Source organism: Lingula anatina, chromosome 5 (genome assembly GCF_051362555.1).
Source record: "Lingula anatina isolate TDL-2025a chromosome 5, LinAna3.0, whole genome shotgun sequence".
Taxonomy (NCBI): domain Eukaryota; kingdom Metazoa; phylum Brachiopoda; class Lingulata; order Lingulida; family Lingulidae; genus Lingula; species Lingula anatina.
In genome coordinates this window covers 2,085,004-2,100,013 of record NC_141771.1, presented here as the reverse complement: position 1 = coordinate 2,100,013, position 15,010 = coordinate 2,085,004, and the positions used below count along the sequence as shown (strand labels likewise).

Sequence of the window (15,010 nt, the reverse complement as noted above, 5' to 3'; positions counted from 1 at the left end):
ACCTGCCCTAAATCTGTTTTGTTCAGGTCAAATCTGCATACCAATACAGTATGCTAACTTCGTTTTAGCCGCACTACGAACATTCTTGTAGATTTTCAGAGATCCAGAGTTTCAAAACACGAACATGTATCTCCTTAATGCATTTCAATCTATCAAGGTGAAGTGCTTGGTGTGGTTATAAATTATAATATTAACATCGACCTTATGTAAGTGATACGAAGAATACCGTATTAGGTATGATTCAGAAATGTTGTGGAGCATGTCTCTGCTGTTTTTTTTTTTTTTTTTTTTTTTTGACAAATTCTACATGCATACCCGATTCGCCCCAACTCATTTTCCAGAAACATACTCTTTATATTGTGCATGTGCATATAACCCAGCACTCTCTTAAAAAGTAAGGTAACAAAGAAATAAACTTGACCCGCTGATGGAAAAACTTAAAGATCTAATACAATTCAATTTTAATCTATAACAAGTTGACTTCTTCTCATATCGCTGCGTGAGGTGTGTCTGCTGTCTCATTGGGCAAACACAGCTTAGCTTTCTTATCGCAGATAATAGGAACAAATAACGGAAACTCTTAGATTAAAGACTGCTTTGTGCTACTATACAGCATGATCACACAGAGTAAAATGATTTAGATAGAATACCGTATTGATATTAATACATGTTTTATTGCATTTGAGTTAATCTTTCTAGCAGTCTTTAGATACTTCATATTAGCTACAACTTAATTAAATTAAACGATGATTAAATGGAACGTATTTATTCTGTAAACGGTATTATCACGAAGGGAATATATGACAAATGTCACTGAATATCTGAATGCTTTTTCAAAAAAATTAAAATTCAATCATTGTTTTTTTAAGATATACGCTGGAAAATGAACGATAATAGAGATGATCATGAACATTTGGCTTATTAAAGCGGGATTACCTTCGTAATACATACTTTAAGAAAATGAATAAATAGCAATTAAAAGAAAACTATAATCTCCGATTTTCTTTGTGTAGTAAATAACGTCATGTCACTAAAATTAAACAATATGAGTGACAACTGCCCCCGTCATCCGTGTTAGTATGTCACCAGAGCTAAAGAATATGAGAGACAGCTGGCCCCCTCTGTGCCCCATTAAAATGTTTGTGATAGATGTCCATTGGTCAAGGTCAGTACAGTCCACTACCTCGTGGCTGATGAAGAGAGCTCGGTCTGGGATATACCTGAGGCCTTTTGATAGAATACTGGAAAACAAACCAACAAACAAACAGAACATAACCAAAATGATGATTATTTTGTAAGGAAAATGGTTAACATGTACATGTAATGTTACCGGCAAAAACGCGTTGCCGGGTGCTAAGTCGTCACATGTTTGATATTACTTTTCCCATCAAAACTGAACAATTTGATGTGCCCAGGCTAAACTGGATAACATTTATGAACTAATTGTGATGCACCCTTGTCTAGCGTCTTACTAAAAGTGCCAATTAAACTTCTACAATATAACTTCTTCAATATGAGTAATAACAACACGCCCTTTATGAACTAGAGTACAGAGAACGATTTATTGCATTGATTCTCCTTATCTGGATGTTGTTCTCAGCTCTTTAATCATCAGTTAGGCTCAGTTACAATGTATACTATGTAAGGTGTCACCGATAAGCCGCCCATGGGAGCATTCACATCGAAAAGAGCCGAGGTCTAGTAAGGCCGAGACCTAAATATGGCGGACCTACATGAAAGGAAGACCGCTAATCCTGTAATGTTCTCTCCACCTCTCACACGCCTCCCCACGCGTCGTCCCTGCAGGGGCACAGTAATTAAATCTCGACTCAATTCAACTGGCCGAGGGACAACGCGTGGGGAGGCGGAGAGACCATTACAGGATTAGCGGTCTTCCTTTCATGTAGGTCCGCCATATTTAGGTCTCGGCCTTACAAGACCTATTCTCGATGTGAATGCTCCCTATGAGAAAAGATTGCTTAACGTTAAGTTGACTTATCCAAATTGACACTCGACAGTGTTCTTCAGTGCATTTTCAGTGATAAGCTTATTTCAACAAACGCAATGCTACTTTGTTCACGTATACAGCTCGAGCTAATACTTACATCAGCCTTCGGGTCGATGTGATCAAGTTTGACTTGGAATGCCAAACTGTGCCTAGGATCATATATGTTATTGTCTTCACCGTGCTGATACACCTGAAAGAAAAAAAAAAAAGAGACCGTGTCCGTCAGAGCATCTACCTCTAAACGATATATAAGACGAGACTTTATTGCAAACTCTGCTGTCTTTGTTGTCAGTGCATTAATGCAAAACATTGAGATTTTTTATGGCGGATGCAGTTGGACCGCAGCCATTGTTTGGAACATCAAATGTTCACATTTGTACTCACTAAAGTCATGCTGCGGCTCTCAAAAAATACATTCACAGAAATACAAAAAAATGTAATCTATTTAGTATAATATGTTTAGTGTGCGACTAAGGGAGTCCGCTACAAACAGTTTTTTTTTTTAACATAAGACGAGAGCAAAGAATGGAAAGGCCATATGATGCAACGTGAATTAAACTTAAGATGTTTTGTTCTAGACGATATGGAATGGTGCTTAAAGAGATTGCTAAATCAGGTCATGCTATTAAATAATTGTCAGAGTAAAACTGAAGGATTTTAGACCACATTTTCAATCAAAACACGCCGATGAGACGCGATCAAGTAGAATAAATATCCGCCCCTGTATTTGTAAAAAAAATCAAAAACTGAGACGATGAATAAACGTATCGTCACTACGATAAATATGATGAAAATGTTATAATGCTCATGGAAATTTTAGATATACCTTATTATCATACACTTGTTCGCCCCTGTGTAACTTCTGGCTACCTGTGTCGGATGAAGTATCAGAGGCAGTATCGTTGTGTGAACCCTTCTTATTAGATAGTAGATCATGATATCTGAAATATGGAAAGACTTTCTTTCACTTTAAGTTATGTTTCGACAGCGGGATTGGAATTAGACGGCATGCGTTAACTTGATGTTTGGCTATGCTTTTTAGTTTTGATTTCTATGTTCAATTATTTCTTTCCGCATTTATTTTAATTTCATTAAGCATTTAAACGATAAACTACAATACAGTCAACTCCATCAGACTTCTCCATTGTACAGTATTCAATTTATGGATTTGAAAGTGAGTCAAAGAACCAACACTACTGTGACCCTGAAAAGGAGAAGATTTCCGCTGCCCCAAATACTTCAGGGATCCTAATAACGCTGAAATTATTAATCTTGCTCACTTGCTCCGTTTAGCTACGTTCCAATACCGTCGTCTCCAAATCACAAATAACACAATCGTGATTGCGACGACTAGCAGCAGCGCCCCTCCCACAGAGGTGGTGATGTATATCACTATGTCCAGTTTAACAGCTGCCCTGGACACCGTGCAGTTGACACCAGAATAGGTTATTGTCTGCGTGGCTGTTTCCTCAGTGTTACACCTTTAAACAGAATATTTTCAACAAAATATAAATGTAATAATGAGACCTCTATTTTCTATTCTAATACTGTGCGATATCTAACAATGCAATCATGTCTTTCATGCAAATGTTTTTGATTGTGATATTTCTCGTGTTACGGAGGAGTGTAAGGGTCACAATACCACACGAACATCACAACACCACAAAATAGTCACAACACCACACGCTAAACTCACAATTTGGTACTCCTTTAACATTTTAATAGTCCTTAATATTCTCCAAGACACTATTAAATAGCTCAACCGAAAGGAAACGTTGAATTTCATGGTATATTTTTTTTAACAATTGTGTTTGATTTAAATTCGTATTTGTCATTTATTATTCCCAAATTTAACAAGACTATAAAAATTAACTAAAGCAATGTTAAAGAAGATAATGGAAAGGCAAACACTGACGCTGTGCTGTAGTTGAAAACTGTGAAAATGTGGTGGATCAAAACTACAGAGCAAATATGTAATGACCCAGGGACCAGTCGTATTGATGTTGTCATTTTCTGATGAACCGCCATTTTATTTTAGTTTCATTACCTATTTTATTGTAACATTTTTAAAATACTATTTGCATTTTTGTAGGGGAAGGGACGTTTGAAGGCCTCGTGCCTCGTATATATATCTTTAACTTTCAGGCTGCGCTCTTGTGTGAGGCCGCAATATCCAGTCACTGACCCCAAATAAAAACCGGGAATAACGAACATATCATCGTATCTTGATAACGTGCAGTTTATGTACGTTGTTATTGCTTCTGTTTATCATGTGTAAACACAGGATTGCATAAACTCCTCTTCAAATCTCGAAATCTAATCTTATGTGCAATCTATTTGTTTGTTTTTATTTTTTATATTTTGATTTTTTTTTTCTCGAGTACATTTTATGAAGCGTCTTCATTTAGGTGAAAATTACAGTTTGGTGGCGTTTTAAGTGTATCATTTCACCTGATTCCAATTTCATTTTGTTTCATATGTATGTATACATATTGCAAGGCTGACACTTGCACGACTTTGGCCCCGATTTTGTCGTGGCAAGTCGTGCCATTTTGGGGCACGAAGTGGGAGGCTCGCGCACTGTTCCCTACCTGTTCACGCATAGTTCACGACGAGTTCACGACGAGCTAAAGAATAGTTTACGAATGCGTGTCCACATTGACATGAACTTGCACGACAAGTTCACGCATAGTTTGTGCATAGTTTACGCACTTCCCGCATTGGCACGACGAGTTTGCACAATTCGGACGGTGTCGTGCCGACTTGGGCACGCGATATACGTGAGCTGTTCGCGAACTATTCGTAACAGTCGTGGCATGGCGCGCACTGGCACGCATCCTCCCGCATCGTCCCGACGAGTTCACGAACAGTTTGCGCATAGTTCACAACCCGGTCGCGAAATTTTGTCGTGACCAAAATTTTGAACATGGCACGCAGTCACGACGGGTTTACGCACACTTCACGCCAGTTTACGGCTAGTTTGCGCACTGACACGACTTGAGTCGTGCGAGTGTCAGCCTTGCTTAAATGCATGCATGTGTATTTCCTGGTAAATATCGGTTTTATTTAGGTTAATTATGATTCAATTTCAGCCAAGCATCATTGTTTATATATACTGTTGATGTGAAAGTGCTCAAAGTGCTGAGATTCGACAAACTGTATAGCTGCATAAATGAAAAAAACGTTGTTTATGTAAAGTACTAAAAACTAAATCGCACGTTGATCCATTGTCGTACAGTGCCAAATCTACACTTCTATCTTTATTACACACAATGGACAATAGAAGTGTCACCCCTACTAAACCAATACTTTGGGGAGATAAATGACTGTGGAATGATATGCTCCTGGTATCATTTTATTAACATCAAATTTCAAAAAAAAAATTAATTAAAGAAAAAAAAATAAAAAACTAAAAACACAGAATGAAGATCAGGCATTATAACTACTCAAGATCTGCCTACTTTGATTATTGATTACTTGATTATTATTAGATTACTCTGATTCTGGGGGTGACACCTCTATTGTCCATTGTGTGTAGTGCAGTGTATAGGGTGTGTACTAAATGTCATCTTTATATCAATTGACAAAATCAAACGGAATGACTATATTGGACTTACGTGCACGTCGGGGTAAATGAAGGAGGGTTAACATAACAGGTCCCGTGGTCATTGCACCACTCTTTACACTTGGAGACACACTCCACTCCGAGTTTATTCCATCTTATCTCACACGTGTATGTACGTGATTTGGTCTTCTCGGCGCATACGTCTACATCATCGTACAGCATGCACGGGTTTTGTATATTTCCCTCTGGAATAATATGATGGTATAGGGATATGGCGACTTTAAAAAATCTGATTGCTTGAAAACGTATATTAAAGAACATGACCGTTATCAAGCGTTTTATGTCATTAGATATAAATGCTATTCGAAGCAATATACATGTACCTTGTAAAGTAACCTTAGTATGGAAAAGTACAAAGATAAGGGAACCGGCAACCGAAGTAAGAAAATTAACGGTACACTAACTGGCATAGATTTTCATTTTACGATGGGGATAAACGGATGTGGCTAATAAACTACCAGTTCACGGGCCAACATAATTTACACATATTTACACTGACTTACCTATCTTTTCCAATTCACCAAGAGCGTACGTTTGGTCGGAGGTATAGTTTGTTCTATTCACCTGAAGTGTTTTACTTCCGCTAAGAACGTTTCTGATTTCGTCAAGTGCCTCGTTAGAATACCCAGAATTATTCAGGAAAGTCTTTAGGTCGAAAATGAGGTTGAAGTCAATGATGATACTTCCTTCCCTGGAAAATAAATGTTAAATTATACGCTAGACAATACCTGTATGGCCGTAATGCACGTATTTAAAATCACTAGCACTTTTAGCTAATAGTTTGTGTGCCTGGCTAGACACAAACGATATTTTTATCCAAAATCATTTCCAGCCAAATAACACAGCACCCAATATAAAGTTACTAAGTCATACATCCCTTTCAGCAGTGCCGATCTTATATCTGATTTCACTCGATTCATTTAACATGTAAGCCACATGAAAAGAGTTTCTGTGGTCTTATTAAAGTAAAATTAAATTAAAGATAACTGATACCTGCACTGTATTAATAGAGCATACCTGATAGCTGTTATGTCAACTCTTTGTAGACCGCCGAGACTAGCACTGAACATAACGAACAACTGAAAAACAAACAATTCCATTCCCGTCATGGTGTATACGGCATCTCAAGATCACATAAACTTCAGTCAAGTGCTTTGTTAATTATAGTTGGCACAAATGGACATTTATTAAGCGACGCCACAGAGGGGCGGGAGTCACAATCAATGGCTGAATTAACATGTACATGTATAAGTTGAAAGAAACCCACGTGAAAAAAGAGTATATCAAGTACAAAGAAGTTAGATCAAACGCCAATGCAAATGTGTGACATCCCACTATGTAAACATATAGGTAATAAATATTCAGCATTATATATGTTCATATACACATTTTATATATTTTATACATTTTTATATATTTCTCTTTTCGGCCCTTATATTTTAAGGCTACCTGTCGTAAGACCCTTTAAAAGGGCGTTTTATGCAATAAAACATTACCAGTTTTTACGTAAGTGTCAAAGGATTCCTTCCAAACTTGTAAAAAAAAAAAATTTGTATAAAGAGCAAAATTATATTCTATGCATCACTTTATGTGCACAACTTTGAAATTTAAGCGTGAAAATAAGTTAAGTAACGTTGTTTGCATCCGTTCATGAGAGTAAATCGTATCAGCACCCATAATTTTCACAAAATTATTTTTAAAAAATAGTCTATAAGTTTTCATACAAGAATCTCCAGCTGGGGTGTCACCGACAGCAGATTCGTAAAAAAACTTAACAAGACATTGGCATTTCTGTGCATACCCGTCAGTGGCGGATTAAAAGGGGGGTCGAGGGGGTCCTGACCCCCCCTCCACCCCCTTCGATTTCTGTTTCCCTCTTGAAATTAGAATTTTAAGCAGTTGAATCATAGTTTTAAACCGTACCAAATGACACCGTTCGCCCTCTAAATTTTCTGGCCCTTCATTGGGCCCCAGACCCTTCGCAATCGCGGACCCCCCTTAAAAAATCCTTGTTCCGCCCCTGCCCGTTACAGATTACTGTAGTCCGGTCATGGAAGCATCCATATTCCAGATATTGAGGACTCTGGTTGTTTAGATTTTCTATACTAAAATATTTTCTAAAACAAAAAATAAACTCCTATCTCTATATTTAGATTTAGCAACAATTACTTGTATAAATGTTTTCGAAACATTAAGATGAAAACAATGTTCTACGCTACCTTCGATTCTATGTTTTCCTTGCTTTCTTCAAATTTATTTTTTTCTTCAGAAAACTTTGAGGTATCAAACTTGAATGAAAGCGGAATTCGCTTCTCAAGGCTTTCAAGGAATTGCTCGTCTGCAATAAGAAAGCTAGTTTGTAAACGTGTTTTCAATATTGGAGAGAGTGGATGTTTTCATGCGTTTTAAATGTCTCTGATGCGCGGGTGTGTGTGTGTGTGTGTGTGTGTGTGTGTGTGTGTGTGAGGTAAAACAGTCCATTATTTTCAACCTAACTGGGACCGTATAGATTTAACTTTCATTTTCTGAGTGTAAAACAAAATTAAACTCGGCTTTGGAAAATAGTCATCTGACAATTATCACTAAAATTATGTCAATTTGCACTACAAATAGAAAATATTAAACCTGTACATGCTGCAGATAAAAAACCATTCAAAACATACCGATTGTTATAGACTGTGGATATTTGGATGTCGACAACTCTGTTGTTGCTACTTCAGTTGAATCCTCAGTCAATGATGTAGTAGAAAGGGTGGCAGAGGCAGTTGTAGATATTTTGGTTGAATCCTCAGTCGATGTTGTATCAGAAGGGGTGGCAAAGGCAGTTGGTGATATTTTGGTTGAATCCTCAGTGGATGATGCATTAGAAAGGGTGGCAGAGGCAGTTGTAGATATTTTGGTTGAATCCTCAGTGGATGTTGTATCAGAAGGGGTGGCAGAGGCAGTTGTAGATATTTTGGTTGAATCCTCAGTCGCTGATGTATTAGAAGGGGTGGCAATGGCAGTTGTAGATATTTTGGTTGAATCCTCAGTGGATGTTGTATCAGAAGGGGTGGCAGAGGCAGTTGTAGATATTTTGGTTGAATCCTCAGTCGATGATGTACTAGAAATTGTGGCAGAGGCAGTTGTAGATATTTTGGTTGAATCCTCAGTCGATGATGTATTAGAAAGGGTGGCAGAGGCAGTTGTAGATATTTTGGTTGAATCCTCAGTCGCTGATGTATTGGAAGGGGTGGCAATGGCAGTTGTAGATATTTTGGTTGAATCCTCAGTGGATGTTGTATCAGAAGGGGTGGCAGAGGCAGCTGTAGATATTTTGGTTGAATCATCAGTGGATGTTGTATCAGAAGGGGTGGCAGAGGCAGTTGTAGATATTTTGGTTGAATCCTCAGTCGCTGATGTCTTGGAAGGGGTGGCAGAGGCAGTTGTAGTTATTTTGGTTGAATCCTCAGTCGATGATGTTGTAGAAAGGGTGGCAGAGGCAGTTGTAGATATTTTGGTTGAATCCTCAGTCGATGATGTACTAGAAATTGTGGCAGAGGCAGTTGTAGATATTTTGGTTGAATCCTCAGTCGATGATGTATTAGAAAGGGTGGCAGAGGCAGTTGTAGATATTTTGGTTGAATCCTCAGTCGCTGATGTATTGGAAGGGGTGGCAGAGGCAGTTGTAGATATTTTGGTTGAATCCTTAGTCGGTAATGTATCAGAAGGGGTGGCAGAGGCAGTTGTAGATATTTTGGTTGAATCTTCAGTCGCTGATGTATTAGAAGGGGTGGCAATGGCAGTTGTAGATATTTTGGTTGAATCCTCAGTCGGTAATGTATCAGAAGGGGTGGCAGTGGCAGTTGTAGATAATTTGGTTGAATCCTCAGTGGATGTTGTATCAGAAGGGGTGGCAGAGGCAGTTGTAGATATTTTGGTTGAATCATCAGTGGATGTTGTATCAGAAGGGGTGGCAGAGGCAGTTGTAGATATTTTGGTTGAATCCTCAGTCGCTGATGAATTGGAAGGAGTGGCAAAGGCAGTTGTAGTTATTTTGGTTGAATCCTCAGTCGATGATGTTGTAGAAAGGGTGGCAGAGGCAGTTGTAGATATTTTGGTTGAATCTTCAGTCGATGATGTACTAGAAATTGTGGCAGAGGCAGTTGTAGATATTTTGGTTGAATCCTCAGTCGCTGATGTATTGGAAGGGGTGGCAGAGGCAGTTGTAGATATTTTGGTTGAATCCTTAGTCGGTAATGTATCAGAAGGGGTGGCAGAGGCAGTTGTAGATATTTTGGTTGAATCCTCAGTGGATGATGTATAAAAAGGGGTGGCAGAGGCAGTTGTAGATATTTTGGTTGAATCCTCAGTGGATGATGTATAAAAAGGGGTGGCAGAGGCAGTTGTAGATATTTTGGTTGAATCTTCAGTCGGTAATGTATCAAAAGGGGTGGCAGAGGCAGTTGTAGATAGTTTGGTTGATTCCTCAGTCGATGTTGTATCAAAAGGGGTGGCAGAGGCAGTTGTAGATATTTTGGTTGAATCCTCAGTGGATGTTGTATCAGAAGGGGTGGCAGAGGCAGTTGTAGATATTTTGGTTGAATCCTCAGTCGCTGATGTATTGGAAGGAGTGGCAGAGGCAGTTGTAGATATTTTGGTTGAATCCTCAGTGCATGATGTATAAAAAGGGGAGGCAGAGGCAGTTGTAGATATTTTGGTTGAATCCTCAGTCGATGATGTATAAAAGGGGGTGGCAAAGGCAGTTGTAGATATTTTGGTTGAATCCCCAGTCGCTGATGTATTAGAAGGGGTGGCAATGGCAGTTGTAGATATTTTGGTTGAATCTTCATTCGGTAATGTATCAGAAGGGGTGGCAGAGGCTGTTGTAGATATTTTGGTTGAATCCTCAGTCGATGATGTCGTGGAAAGGGTGGCAGAGGCAGTTGTAGATATTTTGGTTGAATCCTCAGTAGATGTTGTATCAGAAGGGGTGGCAGAGGCAGTTGTAGATATTTTGGTTGAATCCTCAGTCGATGATGTATAAAAAGGTGTGGCAGAGGCAGTTGTAGATATTTTGGTTGAATCCTCAGTCGATGATGCATTAGAAAGGGTGGCAGAGGCAGTTGTAGATATTTTGGTTGAATCCTCAGTCGCTGATGTATTGGAAGGGGTGGCAGAGGCAGTTGTAGATATTTTGGTTGAATCCTCAGTCGGTAATGTATCAGAAGGGGTGGCAGAGGCAGTTGTAGATATTTTGGTTGAATCCTCAGTGGATGATGTATAAAAAGGGGTGGCAGAGGCAGTTGTAGATATTTTGGTTGAATCCTCAGTGGATGATGTATAAAAAGGGATGGCAGAGGCAGTTGTAAATATTTTGGTTGAATCCTCAGTCGCTGATGTATTAGAAGCACTGGCAGAGGCAGTTGTAGATATTTTGGTTGAATCTTCAGTCGGTAATGTATCAAAAGGGGTGGCAGAGGCAGTTGTAGATAGTTTGGTTGATTCCTCAGTCGATGTTGTATCAAAAGGGGTGGCAGAGGCAGTTGTAGATATTTTGGTTGAATCCTCAGTGTATGATGTATAAAAAGGGGTGGCAGAGGCAGTTGTAGATATTTTGGTTGAATCCTCAGTCGCTGATGTATTAGAAGCATTGGCAGAGGCAGTTGTAGATATTTTGGTTGAATCTTCAGTCGGTAATGTATCAAAAGGGGTGGCAGAGGCAGTTTTAGATAGTTTGGTTGATTCCTCAGTCGATGTTGTATCAAAAGGGGTGGCAGAGGCAGTTGTAGATATTTTGGTTGAATCCTCAGTGGATGTTGTATCAGAAGGGGTGGCAGAGGCAGTTGTAGATATTTTGGTTGAATCCTCAGTCGCTGATGTATTAGAAGCGCTGGCAGAGGCAGTTGTAGATATTTTGGTTGAATCTGCAGTCGGTAATGTATCAAAAGGGGTGGCAGAGGCAGTTGTAGATAGTTTGGTTGATTCCTCAGTCGATGTTGTATCAAAAGGGGTGGCAGAGGCAGTTGTAGATATTTTGGTTGAATCCTCAGTCGATGCTGTATCAAAAGGGGTGGCAGAGGCAGTTGTTGATATTTTGGTTGAATCTTCAGTCGCTGATGTATTAGAAAGGGTGGCAGAGGCAGTTGTAGATATTTTGGTTGAATCCTCAGTCGATGATGTATTAGAAGGGGTGGCAGAGGCAGTTGTAGGTATTTTGGTTGAATCTTCAGTCGGTAATGTATCAGAAGGGTTGGCAGAGGCAGTTGTTGATATTTTGGTTGAATCCTCAGTCGATGATGTATTCGAATGGGTGGCAGAGGCAGTTGTAGATATTTTGGTTAAATCCTCAGTCGATGATGTATTAGAATGGGTGGCAGAGACAGTTGTAGATATTTTGGTTGAATCATTTGTCGACGATGTTTCTGAGACAAGCGGTAGCGATAGGTATACAATCAAACAGAACACACGGATGCTCCATTCAATTTTTTTACACATGTTGACAATTATATTTTTCTGGAAAGAAAGCCGTAGCCTTGTCACATTGTTATCATGAACATGTACTTTCTACCCATGTACCTACTGATACAGAAGTATTAGAATTTTTTTTTTTTTTTTTTTTTTTTTGGGGGGGGGGTGATGTGGAAGACTTAAGCGTAGCCTTTTTTATTTTATTTTGTTCTTTGTCATTAATTTATTAATCCTATTTTAATTACTTTTATTGGTAATTGGCGCATTTACTCCAATTAAGAAGGCAATTCCATTTGCGTAGAAGACAATTAGTGGCAAATCATTTATTGCATATTAAACCCCAGGTGCAAAATTCAACATAAGCTTTAAAGTGTTTAAATCATAGAAAATTTTAATGTCTGTCTTTTTTTAATTAAGATCATTACTACATAAAAATCGTGCTGTTACGTCCTTGGAAGATTTCACAAGTAAGCTACCATGTTGTTGTTGTTGTTGCCTTTAAATTTTGGTTGAGAAACTGTCGCATGATCGTATGCTTAGTATTTAATGCCAAATAAAATTTAGAAACTTAGGAAAAATAGCAAAAAAAAAAAGCAAAAAGAAAGCAAAAAAAAAAAAAATCAAATTCTTACAAACAAACTTGCGCACTTACATTATGATGATAAACTATGTCCTGGCAATGTCTCACCTGTTCTTTCGTTGCGTCTGATAAAGTTTATGACGCTTTCAATCTTTTAAGTCGAGTTCTTATTGAACAAACACAGGGTCCCAGTGTAATATACCAGCTACACCCACGTCGAGTAGTTGGTGCGGGGAAACGTGCGCGTGGTCTTATCAGAGGGGCGTGTGTTTCTGTGTTTATGGATGAATGTTTGAGTTTGTGCCTCTGTGTTTGTCTATGTGTCTGTGTCTGTCCACGTTTGTCTCTGTCACACGAGAGTGAAAACGTAACGACTCGCTTGGGTTGTTGACGTGATTTAATATCGAACCCTGAACAGATGCATTTTATTATATGAACGATGACACAGAATTACCACAACCGCGTTTATAATTGATCACCCTAAATACATGTACAGCAATTGGACTCATCGCATGCGGGTTATGGTTAAATGTTGCGATTAATATACATGTATACTGGATATATATGTATTGTGGTTGACAACTCCGAGAAGTGTTAAACTAAAAATCATACCAGTAGATCATAATATACGTGCCATGATAGGGCTCCTTATCGTTGTTTCAATCAAACCATTAAAGCGAAGATAAAATTTTATAGTAATTTTTGTGTTTTTATAACAGCGTCCTATGGGGCGAAACGGCACGTGGTTCAGTGTACATATAACATGTGGCTAATTTTACATCAATATAATTCTTATTTCACAGATAGCTCAGTAACACAGGTCAACGATAAATATCGTGTTAATACATCTATGGATTTAATACTAGTGTGTGTAGGTACTACAGATTACGGCTGTCAACGCTGTGAAATGTAATCCTCCATTTTATCTAGCATTCTGTACACCGGGAAGTGTTGCACGTACGAAAGCAAATAGTAAACAAAGGATGGTTTCGCTGTTATGTCATCGGGTATTGACACGGGCTCGCTACACGTGTATGAACTGTCATCTGGTGTTCATACTTCCAAGAAAAATATATAATCCAGTTATGCTATCAAAGCGGTGGCTGGGACAGACCTGTACCTGCCGGTGTAACGTGACAGAGAGCCCCCCATGACAGAGAGTCCTCATGACAGAGAGTCCGCTTCCCATTCATTTGTACAGGTGTGCCAGGCCCTAGATATTGACTCACTTAGGTCAGACTAAGACTGGGTTCCCATCCCTAGATCGATCTAACTGGATCGATCCATCTCCAAGGGGTTTCTCGCTAAATTGCTTTTAACTTAAACGGCCTATATGCGATCTGGCACGTCTACTGAAGTCCTCTAACAGCTTCAGTGGGTGTGCGAGACAGCTAAGCCGCTGAACTTGATACCAGTTTAGTGAGAACCCCCTGTTTACGATCCAAAGTTAGTACAATAGTCTCTGGGAATGGCCTCTTACCCTTACCATTATCCAGGGCGGACTTTCTGTTACACAGACACTCAGGTTTGTTGCAATGGACCTCCTTGTTAATCTGAGTTATAATGTCGGTTTAGCACCGACCCCCGTGAGAATTTGATTGTGTTTAAGAATTAAGCCTAATTAAACAATCACTATCCTTTGTGCTTATCGATTAGTTACTGCGCCATGCACAGCAGCAATGAAAAGGAGGTAATTGTGATAACTGAGACGGTTGATCACTAAGATTAGAGATTTCATTAAAATCAATGCAGCATTGGAAAACATCCTCGTGGTTTCCCCTAAGAGTGTTATGAACTGACATCAAAGTATCAACGATGCGCGGCTTACACTGGGGACAGATAATTTACCTTAGACTGCATTCCCAAATATTAAGATCGATCCATCTGGATCGACTTAACTTCCTGGGGGTTCACGCTAAATTGCTATCAGCCGAGCGCGCACCGAAGTTAATTACCCCCTTATAGCTTTTACTAGCCGGGACAGACATTTAAGCCGGCTTAGCTGGTAGTAATCTAGTGAGACTCCCCACAGGGATAGATCGATCTAAAATCAGTGGGAATGGGGTCTTAGATTTGGTAGTCCCATTGTTAAAAAGCGTGCGTTTGTACGCGTACATGGGAGACCTCTGCATGTGGACCAGTCTTAGAAACCTTGTGATTTCCGCAGCGGGCTCTATAGATATACTGTCTGAAGACAACTTGGCCATTGGGTCAGGTTGTTACCTGTATATTAGCAGTTATTTTGTTTCTGATTTATTTCTGGCCATTTTAGGGACGATAAATTTTGCAGTTAGTCGAGCACCAAGAAATCATTACGTCGAATATAATCTCGAAAGAAAAAAACTTA

General features: G+C 39.1%; 1 protein-coding gene across 1 annotated transcript; it reads right to left on the bottom strand.

Annotated features, from left to right (window-relative positions):
• Window positions 1-856: 856 nt before the first annotated feature.
• On the bottom strand, window positions 857-5,810 carry LOC106165899 (uncharacterized). The gene is made up of 5 exons (XM_087014332.1): window positions 5,626-5,810; window positions 3,289-3,489; window positions 2,835-2,949; window positions 2,106-2,198; window positions 857-1,241 (listed from the first exon to the last, which is right to left on the bottom strand). The coding sequence occupies exons 1-5, from the start codon at window positions 5,793-5,795 to the stop codon at window positions 1,167-1,169; spliced, it is 654 nt and encodes a 217-aa protein (XP_086870458.1). The 5' UTR covers window positions 5,796-5,810; the 3' UTR covers window positions 857-1,166.
• Window positions 5,811-15,010: the final 9,200 nt, after the last annotated feature.

What these genes read in the sequence shown, in the direction of transcription:
- LOC106165899 (XM_087014332.1), bottom strand. Translation starts at nt 5,795, where the DNA reads ATGCTGTACGATGATGTAGACGTATGCGCCGAGAAGACCAAATCACGT. An exon ending in TCATTTACCCCGACGTGCAC is followed by an intron (nt 3,490 to 5,625) that starts GTAAGTCCAATA and finishes TTCTGTTTAAAG; the next exon opens with GTGTAACACTGAGGAAACAG. An exon ending in AACAAGTGTATGATAATAAG is followed by an intron (nt 2,199 to 2,834) that starts GTATATCTAAAA and finishes TTTTTCTTTCAG; the next exon opens with GTGTATCAGCACGGTGAAGA.